The sequence below is a fragment of the Cetorhinus maximus genome, chromosome 14 (assembly GCF_964194155.1).
Source record: "Cetorhinus maximus chromosome 14, sCetMax3.hap1.1, whole genome shotgun sequence".
Taxonomy (NCBI): domain Eukaryota; kingdom Metazoa; phylum Chordata; class Chondrichthyes; order Lamniformes; family Cetorhinidae; genus Cetorhinus; species Cetorhinus maximus.
In genome coordinates, this window is record NC_135892.1 from 106,610,984 (window position 1) to 106,624,108 (window position 13,125).

At 38.5% G+C, this 13,125-nt stretch overlaps 1 protein-coding gene across 1 annotated transcript in view; it reads left to right on the forward strand.

The window, feature by feature from the left end:
- Positions 1-13,125, forward strand: part of phf10 (PHD finger protein 10) — a 30,159-nt gene that overhangs the window by 10,746 nt on the left and 6,288 nt on the right. The window contains exons 5-9 of the mRNA XM_078557435.1: positions 1,901-2,034; positions 3,675-3,824; positions 5,880-5,989; positions 7,508-7,664; positions 9,553-9,705. Of these exons, the coding sequence (XP_078413561.1) occupies positions 1,901-2,034; positions 3,675-3,824; positions 5,880-5,989; positions 7,508-7,664; positions 9,553-9,705 (704 nt within the window). The remainder of the gene's footprint in view (positions 1-1,900; positions 2,035-3,674; positions 3,825-5,879; positions 5,990-7,507; positions 7,665-9,552; positions 9,706-13,125) is intronic.

The window sequence follows — 13,125 nt, forward strand, 5'->3', positions numbered from 1 at the left end:
TGATCTGGCTTTGCAACAAAAATCTAGCGTGTCCAGATTTGGCTCAGTCTATCACAATTTACTCGTAAAACATTACATATTTAAAGCCAGCTGTAGCTTTTGTAAAAATGCCATTCCTAGCTGAATATAAGTTAAACCTCCTTCAAACTGGATTTTGAGCCATAGGCTTAAGTGGAAAAAGCAAATTATTCTAAGCAAATACAGTCTGTAAATAATCAGCTAATGATATTTTGGCCTTTTATTTTAAGAGCATTGGAATTTAAACTTGAGGAAGTGATGCTTCAGTTGTATCGAGCCCATCTGGAGTATGAGTCTGGAGGCACTACATTCAATTATAGGCACCGCACCACAGGAAAGATATGTTGGTCTTTCAGGGTGTACAGCACCAATCCACCAGAATTATACAATGGCTTAAAAGGGTTAAATTGAGGGCAGTTTGTATAAACTTGGGTTGCTTTCCCTTTGAGTTTAGAAGAATTGAAGAGCTTAAAATGCTCAAAGGGTAGATACAGAGAAGCTGCTGAGAAGCAAGAGCCACAATCTTAAAATTAGAACTAGGCTGTTAAGGAGTGAAATCAGCATGTTCTTTTTCACAAGAAGGGTAGTGGAAATCTGGAATTCTCTCCCCTAAAAGGCTGTGGATGCTGGGTCAGTAGAAAGTCGGCAGATTTTTTATTATGCAAGGGTATCAAAGGGTATGGAGCAAAGGTGATAAAAGTTTGAAGTACTGAGCAGCTAATTGGTGGATACAACAAGCGCAATGCGCTGAATGACCTATTCCTGTTCCTTCGTAGGGTGAAATGTATGATAGCCAATTATTTTTGAATCGTGTTGCTTCATCTAGTGAAAGGATATTTAAATGGTTGGATCTGTTCATTGAATTGGAATCTTACGAATAGAATAGAAATAGATAGCCCTTAAAATTGAAAACATTTACGTGTATGAAAGTTATCCATATTTTTAAAAATTGGTTAATAGATGTGGTTTCTTATTTCATCCACCTGAGATGTTAGGTAATAGAACTTCTACTGTAAATATATAACTATTATAAGCTGAGATCTACTATAACATAGCTCGCTATAGTGCGGGACTCAGTGTAACGAGGGTCCATCTTGGACTCCCAAGATTTCCATTTAAATCAAAAACTGCTATTGTAATACATCTACAGAACCAATCTTTTAAAGGCAGTGACTAGTAAATGAAAGTATGCTTTAGCTCTACTCAACAAATATTCACTTTTCTTCCCATAAAAGTATGGGTTTGTATACTTTAAGAGTTCTGAGATGAAGTTCCCCCAAGGGGGGACTCACCATGGTAAGGTATCAAGGCACCATTGTGGCTGAGTTTTTGAATCTTCTTGTTTTGTGCCGGAGACTGGTTGTCCTGCTGGTGCTCTGTATGTACAGATATTTCTAAAAGGTGCTGTCGCCAAGGCATTTTTGAACACTGGAATCCAAATTATAGACCAGTATTTGGAGAAAGGGCTTAATTTCCTTTTGTGTCTGGCGCAGTGAGCCTGGAAACTTCCTGCCTAAAAATTATATTAAAAGCAAAAACCTTTCCTAACCCCTCACCTCCCATTTAAAATAACAATACAGGCTAGTATAACTCTGCACCAATCTTACCTTGTTGGAATAGCGTAGAAAATCCAACTAGGTGATTATCAAATTAACATTCCTGCTGGAAAGGAGTCATCAACTTGTCATCATAACTTTGGCCTTTGTTGGCCAGAAATTTGAGACCGACCCTGTCACATACCTGCAATGTTCCAAAAGGAGAATGCTGATGCTCTCTTCTTTGCTGGGTTTTGAGTACTTAAAACAAAGGCTGGCAAGGCTCACAGGAGGTAGTTCACTGGGACCCTGCTATATGTTTTGAAATAATAAACACTTTGTTTTAGGTTTAACTGCTCTGAGAAGTGATGAAGTTATTGATCTGATGATCAAAGAGTACCCAACCAAATATGCTGAATATGCTGTGGTCCTACAGGATAGAGAGCGGCAGCAGATCACCGATCGCTACAAGGAATACTCGGTCAGTATTGGGGAAGTGACAATTAAACTGGACTTAAACTGTGCAGTTGATGTATAAACTTCTAATCTCTTTCACCATCTACAACCACCCCATCCTCACAACCCCTGAAAATTCAAGCTGTGAGATGGCATTTAGATCATCGTTTTGTGCTACAGAAAAATACGTATACGCAAACTATGTCGTCTCCTGACTTCCCTCCACTCCCCACCTCCAATCTACAAGGGCTGAAAACACTGCCTGTTTCACACCCTGTATACACTTTCAAAATGCCGCATTTTCTCTGTTCAGGTAAACTTCACTCTTTTTCCAGCTTACTCTGAAGCACGCCATCCAAAAATCCTTAATCACAGCATCAAATGATAGTTTATGCTATTTTGTGTTCCTTTTTCTAAAGAGTTCAGTAGACATTTTTTTAAAAATGCCTGTGAGACTGGAACACTTTCTGCCTAAAGATATATTAAAAGCAAAAACCAACTCTTAACTCCTCACCTCCCATTTAAAATAACAACACAGGATAGTATAACTCTGCACCAATGTTACCTTGTTGGAATAGCATAGAAAATCCAAGTAGGTGATTATCAAATTAACTTTCCTGCTGGAAAGAGGTCGTCAACTTGTCACCATAACTTTATCCTTTGTTGGCCAGAAAGTTGAGACCGAACCTGTCACTTAACTGGAATGTTCCAAAAGGAGAATGCCGATGCTCTCTTCTCTGCTGAGTTTTGAGTACTTAATACAAAGGCTGGCAAGACTCACAGGAGGGGTAGTACACTGGGTCTCGCCTATAACACAGTCTCGTGATATGGACCCTGTTAAACTGGGGTTCCAGTGTGGTGTTAGATTATTTGCCTTATTGTTGAGTAAGTTTAATAAAATCACTTAATATTTTAAAAGTATTTTAAAAGTATCAAAGTAAGTCTGAGCTCTGTAAAAGATGAAAATTGCATTTACTTTTTGTACTTTAAAACAACAAAGTCAATGTAAAGTACAAAGTAAAGTGTATTGAGCAATGCCAAAGTTATATTTTGACATTTAGGATCATAAAGCATGGAATTAGGCCATTCAGCCTTCTGTACCTGTGCACAAGGGTAGAACTATCCAATTATTCTCACTCCCTTGCGTTTACCCTATATTTTTGTAAAAATGTTTCCTTTTCAAGTATAGATCCAGTTCCCTTTTGAAAGTTTAACATGTTTTCCAATTATTTCTACCATCCAGAAGTATTTGGGAATTGCTTAATCTCAAGTTTCAATCTCACATGATCAGCCTCAAATATCTAAATTTGTGTGCTTGGGATTTGCTTTTCCTCTCCCCAGGTGAAGAACATTACTGCTGGATAATGAAATACTATTGTTGGTCTCTTTGAGTGCAAGTACTGGTTTAATGCTGAATTATGAATGGTTTTGTACTATGTCAAATTGGACACCCAAACTCACCTTACTCGGAACCATTCTTCCCTTGAGGCCCCCTTTCCCTGTATCTTAGTTTAACCTCACGCATTTGTTTTTAAAAAACTCTTTTGCAATAGCCTGAAAATGCATGAAGTTGGAAGATTGTGACATTTGTTCTGTAGTGAGCCTCTGCAGCATGGCTGCTTTAGCATTTATATTTGAAACCAACTTGTGACTTTTTCTGTGCAGCAAATGCAGTTGCAGAACACGCAGAAGGTTGAGCCCAGTAAAGTTCCAGAATACATCAAAAAAGCTGCAAAGAAGGCTGCAGAGTTCAACAGCAATTTCAACAGGGAACGGATGGAGGAAAGGCGAGCTTATTTTGACTTGCAGACACAGGTAAGTTAGATTCCACACTGTTCCTAGTCTGAGGTAGTTTCAAACACAAAGTGGAATGCTAAAGTGCAAAAGCAACCAATTAGCCATAATTTGTTACACATCAATTAATCACAATAATAGCTTTCATTTCTAAAGCGTAGAAAATCTTCGCTAGGTTCCAATCTCATCTAGTGACTACTTTAACTTTCATATTCTTCATACTGTTTGAATAATAACATTTTGCTCACATGACACAATAATATCTTTCTGGAATTCTCCCTCTACTCCTCTCTCTATTTCTCTCGCTCTCTCTCTCTGCCCCGTGAGGGAGGGGTGAAGAAAAGAAAACTCTGCTGGTGCAAGATCATTATAACTCATGTTTCGCATCAACGCTATTTCATTCAAAACAGGAATAGAACTGAATCCACAGAAGAAAGCAGACAAGTGCTCAGGGGGATTGTGATCTTAAGGCAGATTTTCCAAGCAGGCCTCAAATTTGGTGCCTGGTAGGGGAGCCTTATAGAAGTATTTAAATCGGGATCCCACCCTTAAGATAAAAGTAAAATACTGCAGATGCTGGAAATCTGAAAAACAGAAAATACTGGAAAAACTCAGCAGGTCTGACAGCACCTGAGAGTTCTACTCTTGTTGGAGGACCCATGCTATTTTTGTGGGAAATGGGAAAGGCATGATCTGCACTGCTGGTACCAGGCGCTGAGTAACTTAGCCAGCAGGCCTCGACAGATCAGAAAATGGCACCTGCAGATTTTTGTAATCTTTGTAACACCAGGAGGTGTTCCATTGCTAAGGGCTTTGTAGCCCCTAACCCTCCTCCCAATACACCGATTGCCTGATGTGTGCTCAATTTGAAAACTACACCTGTGTTTTTGAGTATCTGAGGAACTTTTTTTTAAATCCGCATTTTCTTTTAGCAGGTTTGTATCTTTTGATTTGCAAATTCTAATCAAAAAGCTTGAGCATGCTGCGGAAGAAGAAAATCTATTTAGAAATCTATACTTTTTGTGCTGAACTTCAGCGCTTAGCTTGAACATTTTTGCCATTTGTGAATAGAATTCTTTTCAGTCAGTCGGGTGGTACCAACATTCAACATACTCAGTATGGGTTCAGCATGCCTGGAACATGGGCGGGGCAGGTCAGGAGCAGGCAGGTGCAGAGCCAATCACTGCCCGCGATTGGCTGCATGCTGCCATTTTACATGGACGGGCCAATTAAGGCCCGCCCAGTGTGACGCACGGCAGGTAGCGCTCAGCGCTACCTGTGCGGGCAGGGGGAGGAGGGAGAATCTGGGCCTGCGCTCTTTCACGCATGCGCGCGAAAGAGCGCAGAAATCCCCCTGAGGCACGGAGCTGCCTCAGGGAGATTAAGTACATAATAAAAGTTCATAAATAATAAAGTTACAAAAATATTTAGATGTGTTTCCTCATGTGACGGTGTCACATGAGCTGTGACATGTTTACGAATTGTGCAAAAATTATTTATTTATTTAATAAAACCTTCAGGAAACCTCATCCTGTCCGTGGATGAGGTTTCTTGAAAAATGCAAAGCCTGGTTGGGCTCTTCGCCTGCCCCCCCCCCCGCCAAACTTAAGGTTAGACGGGCAGCGTTAATAACTACTTCATTTGGTTTTTTTAATAGGCCTTTGACAGTTCGGCAGGCGCGCAGCCTCTGGCGCACGCCCGGCAAATGTAATATCTAAATGACACAGGCTGACGTCAGGATGCACGCTCGATGTCACCGCGCGTCATTTTACGCATCGGCGTGCCAGGCCCGCCCCAAAATTCTGGCCATGAAGCGTAACCGTCCCGCTGAAAGAGTGATTTAGATAGTATCTTAACGCATTGCTCAGAAGTATCTCAGTGCTTACTGTACAGTAAGTTGCCCTTTTGAAGCCAGTGACTGCAACATAGGCAGATTTGATAGCATTGTTTTTGTTTGGGGATTTTATTTTGCGTGTAAAATGCCTTTTTTTTTCCAAACCTGTGTAACCATAGCATAAGGAATCAGCATCTCTGCCTTGTTTAGATTTTTTTTTGCTTTGGTTTTTCCCAATTCAGGTAATCCAGGTGCCACAGGGGAAATACAAAGTTCTTCCACCAGAGAGGACAAAAGTTGGGGCTTATCCAGTTGCTCTGATACCAGGCCAGTTTCAGGAATATTACAAAAGGTGAAAAGGAAAACCTGTTATTTAAAAATAACCTGTACAAAAGAGGATTTTGCCAACGGTGCATGTTTTTTACTTCTGGTTGCACAGTGAAGTGTTTTTTTAAGAGTGCAACTTTAAAGAAACTTTTTCTTGTCTATATTCTTTATGTTTCCACAGCTAAATATTTAGTTGGCATCAAATTTTGTCTGCAGCACACTCATAAGAATTTCATCATATATTTGTGTTATAAATGCTACACTTGGTAAAATAACAGTTTGAAAAATAATGACAGAACTGGTATACATGTAGTACCTTTTACATCTTCAGGACATCTCAAAGGGGTTCACAGCCAGTGAATTTCTCCTGAACGGCAGTTGCTGTTGACGTGTAGGCAGTGTTGTAACTAATTTGCATACAGCAAGGTCTTGCAAACAGGAATGAGATGAATGACTAGTTAATCTGTTTTGGTTGAGGGATAAATATTGATCAAGAATGAATTTGTCCATCATCCACTTAAGTTAGGGTAAGCCCATAGTCTGTAGGCAGAAAGTAAATGACAGCTTCGCTTGAAGATTTTTATTAATGGTAGTTTTGTGAATGGTATGTGATTATCTTACTGTGTGTATATATCGAAAGAAAAATAATCTTGCACTTATCTAGGACCTCTCACTACCTCAGTACATCCCAAAGGGTTTTACAGCCAGTGAAGTACTTTTGAAATGCAGTCACTATTGTAATGTAGGAAATATAATGTACTGCCTATATAATGCAATAAGCCCCAAGACACTTCACAATGTAATAGTTAAGCTATGGGAGAGGTTACAAGGTGTGACCGAAAAGGTTTGGAGAAAAAGAGAGGCAATGAGAGTTCTTGAGAACAGGGCTAAGAGATTAAAAGCTGTGACACGTAGGGGAAATTAGATGTCCAAAAAGCTAGTGTTGGGACCAAAAAAATTATCCTTTTCCGTTTTCTTCTATTGTCAACTTCTGCTTCTCTTTGTCTTTACCCCTAAATAAGTCAACTGGAAGTGCAGCTTATCCAGCATTCGCAGCAGTAATGTATAATGGATAAGCTTCCCCAAAAGCAATATCAATGTAGCTATGTTGCTTGGGTGAAATGTGCAGGTCGGATATTGGGGTTAAAATTGAAAGAGGACAACAGAGAAAATGAGTAAATGCTGAAGAGTTGTCGTAACAATGTGTGAATTAGAAACCTGTGCCAGAAAATCTTGATTTCCAGGCTTCTCAAGGCTTTCAAAAAGACAAAGGAACTAAGATCCAGTCCTGTAGTTAATTTAGAAAGCACAGTAACCGAATTGTAGAGTTTAGACTAATACCGAGAAACAAATGAGATTTCCGTACAAGAGAGCTCTTCTGACGACTTGCAGCATTTACAACATTTTTATTTCAGTCTGATTTATAGCACAAATTAAAATTTCATAAACCAAGGAAGTTACATAACTGGAAAATAAAAATGTATGCAAAATAGATTAGGTGAACATTAGGTTAACTTACAATGGTGTTCAATTATCTACCTAGGTACTCTCCCAATGAACTGCGTTACCTGCCTGTAAACACAGCCTTGTATGAGCCACCTCTGGACCCAGAATTGCCAGCACCTGATAGTGATGGAGATTCTGATGATGCGGAAGATGGGCGTGGTGAAGATGAGCGGAAGGAAGACAAAGGCTTTTCGGTAAGACACCAGCCGAAGAAACCGGGCTATATTTAAATCTTTATCTCTGTAAATTTAAAAAAGTCCAATCTATTCTGCACTAATGTGTATTTTGTATAAATGGATTAACGAAAAGTCCGAATCAAAAACAAATTCCAATCTAGTCCGATACAATCTACTTCTGCTAAGTGTGTAGCAAATAAGCGTGTACTTTGGCTAAGTGTATAGAATAATGCTATTACTACTGGTATCTTAAATATTAGGAATAATTTATATTATTACATCTGCACACCAACTTCTAGCAGCCGGTGATGTGACGTCAGAACCTCGTACGGTAACGCTGCGAACGAGGTTCTTGCTACAGTTAATGGCAGCGGCCTAGTAAGTGGAAAACTTGACTTTTAAACCCATTCTTAATGTTCAGAATTAATTTCGTGCTAGTGCTCAGATAGTAGAGGTGTTTTCTCATCTATTCAACATTCATTATTTGATGCTGCAACTCCCCCATTTTAGAAAAGGAATTATTCACTAATTTCGTAACCGCCTTAGTCTCGTCAGACAAGGGGTTCCTATTAAATGGGCTTGCTGTAACTAAGTTGAGTCGGTTTGTAATTTTAAAGATAATGTCTCACTAAAGGTAATACCTCATTGATAAATCATTTGCAAATCTTTGTGTTACTTTTTAATCAGTATCATAATTAGATCAGGCATTTCTATCCTTTGGAAAGTTGCCACATTGGTATTCATCTGTGTGTCTGCCTATGGTGCTCATATAAAATACTTGATTCCATCTTCTTAAACTTTCAGGAACATGAAAAGCATAGCTCCTTTTGAAAACAATCATTATGTCCTGGCCTGAAATTTCACTTCCTGGGTACACAAAATTAATTTTTTTTTTAGACTGTGAAATCTCTGATCCATCCTAAGACCTGCCCAGGTATCCACCCATATAAATAAGTAGTAGCGTGAGCAATGTTTATGAATACAAACTTGCAATGGACTTTGTCCTACCAGACAATTTTTTTGCTTCTCAAAATGAGTGTAAGGGTCTAGGAATTGCTACTTTGTGTCTGCATCTATAAATGCATTGAAGTAGCATCAGTAAGTAGCTTTTTTTCTCTCCTAAGTTTGGTAGGGGACAAATTCTCATGAAGCTGTGAATTCCATTTAAAATTGGCCAAATTATGAAATTCTAAGTTTTCATACTGATTTAACCAACTTACTTAAATGCTCAGTATCCATGCTGTGGTAGTGTAACTATTAATAGTACTTTGTTAAAGGATTAGATTTTTAGTAGAAAAATCACTGCTTTCAATTGCTGACTGCCCAGGAAAAATAGAAGTCAGCCGTTCAGCCCATCAAGCCTCTTCTGCTGCCATTCAATTAGATCATGGCTGATTTGTATCTTAACTCCATCTATGCATTTGGTTCAGTAACCCCAATACCTCACAATAACCTATCAATCTCAGTTTTGAAATTTTCAATTGACCCCCAGCCACAACAGCTTTGAATTCCAAATTTCCACCAGCCATTGTATGAAGAAGTGCTTCCTGACATTGCCCCTAAAGGGCCTAGCTCAATTGTAAGGATGTGTCCCCTTGTTGTGGACTATTGGAAGAGCTCTGCTGTTACTTGAGTTTTGTGGGGTTTTTTTTAGTGTACATTCTAGCAGTGAAACTGACTTTGAGTAAATTTCACACCAATAGATTTCCAGTTTCTAAAGACATTTCCACACCTGTCTGTGTTTCTCTTAGCACATTGTATTGCTTTTGAATGATTTTTCCCAAATCACCTATCAACTCATGGTGGCGTTTTTGTATTTTCGTCACATTCAGTTCATTTGAGTGCACATGTGTGAATCCTCTCAAAACTTGGTGCCCAGCAAGCTAATGTTTCATTTTTGTTTCAGGATACCTCTTCAGGGAGCACAACAGATGGTGAAAGCCCTATTGAACATCAAGACGATTCCTCACAGGGAAAGCAGACACCAAAAGAAAAAGGAACACGGCCATGGAAAGATGCAAAACGCAGTGTGACACCCAAATCAGTAACTGGGTACAAGGTAGAAGATAAAAGCCCCTGAGACTTCCTTTCTGATGAACCTCTCCCTGATTATTTATTTTTTGTTGTACTGGGTAGAATTGGTCAGCCTGTACTAGCCACAGTCCACTAATGCATCTCCTGTTTTTCGCCTCTGCTTCCTTATCTTACCCTGTTTTATTTCGCCTGAGACTTACTGGTGAAGCTACCTGAATTCTTTTTCCTATTGGAACTGTATTAGGCTTGTATTTTGTCCCCTCTGGGGCTTGCTATTCTTGCTCTGCTAAAGCTGCTGCTCTCTTAGTACATATCAGTACTATATGTCACATTTAATTGCTAACTTTAATGTTATTAGATTCTAATGGTTCTATTGCTAGAGAGCATAATTTATATAGAAAATCAAAGTTGTATTTTTGACAATATTTTTGAATTGCATTTGTGTTTTACTTTATATTTCCATGTAGCCTGGTAGTATTGAATGTTCTTTTTGTTTCTGGTTTCAATATTTGCCCTCAGAAGTTTTAGGCCAGTGTTGTGATTTATGCAAGTAAAGGCCCATTTAGAATAATTGGCTTCAGAGTGCCCTTGGACTATTGGAGTCTCCAGGTTATAAGGATTCAGGTTGACTAGTACTCAGAATAAAACAAATACAAGTCACTTACTATATAGTCCAGCAGCCATTAATTCAAGCTTGACAAACTGTGTATGTGGCCAAACAATGGTTTTAGCACTCAATTTTGCCACTTAACCAAAAGAATTTGTGTCCCATTAAACCATACTTTTTGAACTGTTATTGCCCAGCTAAGACTTATTTTAGGAGGAGAGGGGCACATTGTAATTATTAAATAGTTCTTTGTAGGTTTAATTGTTGTTGTCTGAGATTAGTTTTAGCCTAATGCAAGGGCTTGAGAGTAAATCTCATTCATTTGTTTATTTCTCCCATTTTCAGACCAGGCTTGGAATGAAAAGTTGAGATGAAGTATGTGTGAGCTTTACTGGAGGTTGGACTTTGTGGTTTGTTCTTTATCAGGTTGGGGGCAGGGAGAAAGAACAAATCAAATCTGTGTAGAGAACATATTCCTTAGGCCTTGAGAATTGTTTTAATATGAAGTAAATTAAAAAAGACTTTAATTTTTTTGGTATCAGTATTAGCATTCAAGGCTGCTTCAGTGCATTTTGTTACATTTTCATGCACATTTTACAGAAAGCATATCAAGGGTTGAAAATAAAATGAGCAAAAACGAATGGTTGCCAGGAAGCAATTACCGGATAATAACATCATTGCAGGATTCTGATGCTCTTATAGTTTACAACCATCATCTGTAGCCCAGCGTGAGATTACTCCCTGGGAGTATTTTCCACGTAGTTTTTTTTTGTTTGGTGATGTCAAGGTGAATATTAGTGATTTGTGATGAAAGGTTAACAACTTTTAACATAATCGCTGAAAGTTTACTGAGTGATAATTGGCAGTGAATTATCAAAAAAAGGCATATATTGCAATGGGCTCTGGTAACATGACTCAATTTTGGACGAAAAAGTATTTATTCTGGCAGTGCTTATTCTGGCTATTGCAAATACCCTTTCCCCACAGCTTAGCTGGCTGGCTGAGCCATATAGGCCATCCAGAAAGTTCCAAGTTTGATCACTTCTCTGCGTTGCCTTATCTAACCTCAACAGGGGCCAGGTGTTGGGGTGCTAGGATTGGCCTCAGCAGTGCAGGCTGGGAAGGGGAATGTCAGCCAGGGATTCCACCTCTTGATCCTTGGGAGGGTGGTTGTGGGCCTGTGGATTCCTGTCTATCTCAGGCAATTAATTCATTTATCAAATTGCCTATGATTGCAAAACGAGTCAACATTTTCAGGTAAGGAGATGTGAAGATTTGCAGGGAAAAATTCAGATGTTTTATTGCATCTGTGCCAAAATCCAAACAAAAATTATATTGTCTGCGTTTGATGCAAAAATTGAGTAGCATGCTTGCTATGCCTTTGAAAAGCAGTAAAAATCAGTTATTACATTTCTATTAAATATGATCATTGTACACTTGGGGAATTTCTTTTCACTAGCAGTTAAGATGACCTCATTTATTAAGTTTATGAATGTTTCCTATTAAGTTCACTGTGAAATAGTGTTTTAGTGCTAAGTCCTGTTTTTGTAAGTTTAATGTAAAAAAAATCCTAACTAGATGTTTTTATTTATTTGCTCTGTATCGTCTATATTTTTTTGAAAAAAATAGCTGTACTATGCTGAGATGCTTGGAGGCAGATAGGAGTAAAATTGGGCAAAGGGGCAACTCCATTCTCCTTGACATGCTGAAAGGTTGTTTATGATTTTGATTCTTAGATGGTCCAAATGAGCAGTTAGCTTAATGTCAGATGAACTTGCTGCTTTATTTTTGAGCTTTAACGTGGTGCTTTATTTATCTTCTCAGCTGTATGTGAAAAATTGCTTTGCATCACCTCTCATTGTAAAAGGAAGTATAATAACCTTCAATTAGCAAATTGCCCTGGAATTGGAATTTGCTGAGTCAGACTGTGACGCAAAGACAGTTGCATTGAAACAGCACTGTTCAGTATTAGTAACGAGTGACAGTAATTTGAACAGGTTACAACAATTTCACACCAAATGTTCATTTACATTCGTCATTAATACTGCACAACACAATTTCAAGCCAACAAGTATGGTATTGGCATCTTTCTCAGTCTGACGTGAATGTATTGTCCTGCTTAAACCGGAATCTAATATTGAAATTACTGTATTTTGCTTTCCAGTTTTCCCATATATGCTGCATTTAAACCTTAAGTGCCCCTGGAGAGTAGGATATTTGAAATGTGAATTAGGTTTGACAGCGTTTGAAAAATCATAAGTTTAGTTCTCCAGGTAAAGAAATGTTTTGTTGGAGCAGGAACATTTTTTTAAAAACCTGGACTAAACTTTGATTTCTTTTTTCCTGTTTTGGCTAACGAATGACTGAGGACTACCATTATGATGACATTATGACATTGTAAACTACAATTTTGAAGTATAGTAGCTATTTTTACTTGATCAGTTTTGTTGGTTCCTGTGAAACGCAATCTGAATAATTTATGTTTCCCTCCAGTCATTTCAATGTGATGTAGAAAGTTGGTGTGGATCTTTTCACTCTCGCTCTCCAAAAGTAGATTGTGGTTGGTATTACTGAGCTACTGTGTTAGAAACAAAGAAAACTCTTTCATTTCCAGTAGCATATCTCTTTACTACTTCAGAAAGATAGTTGCATATTTTGGATTTTGTTTTACCAGCAAATGGGAGATTGTGTTACAGGTGCAATTTGAAGTGTGAACATCAGTGGTTAAAGTGGAATTTAAGAGGAGATAGGGCTTTTGCCTTGCAAGATGGAAACTTCCTTCTCCCGGGGGTTAAATTAGATAGTTCTTTTTCAAAATGTCGGCATAGACATGGTGGA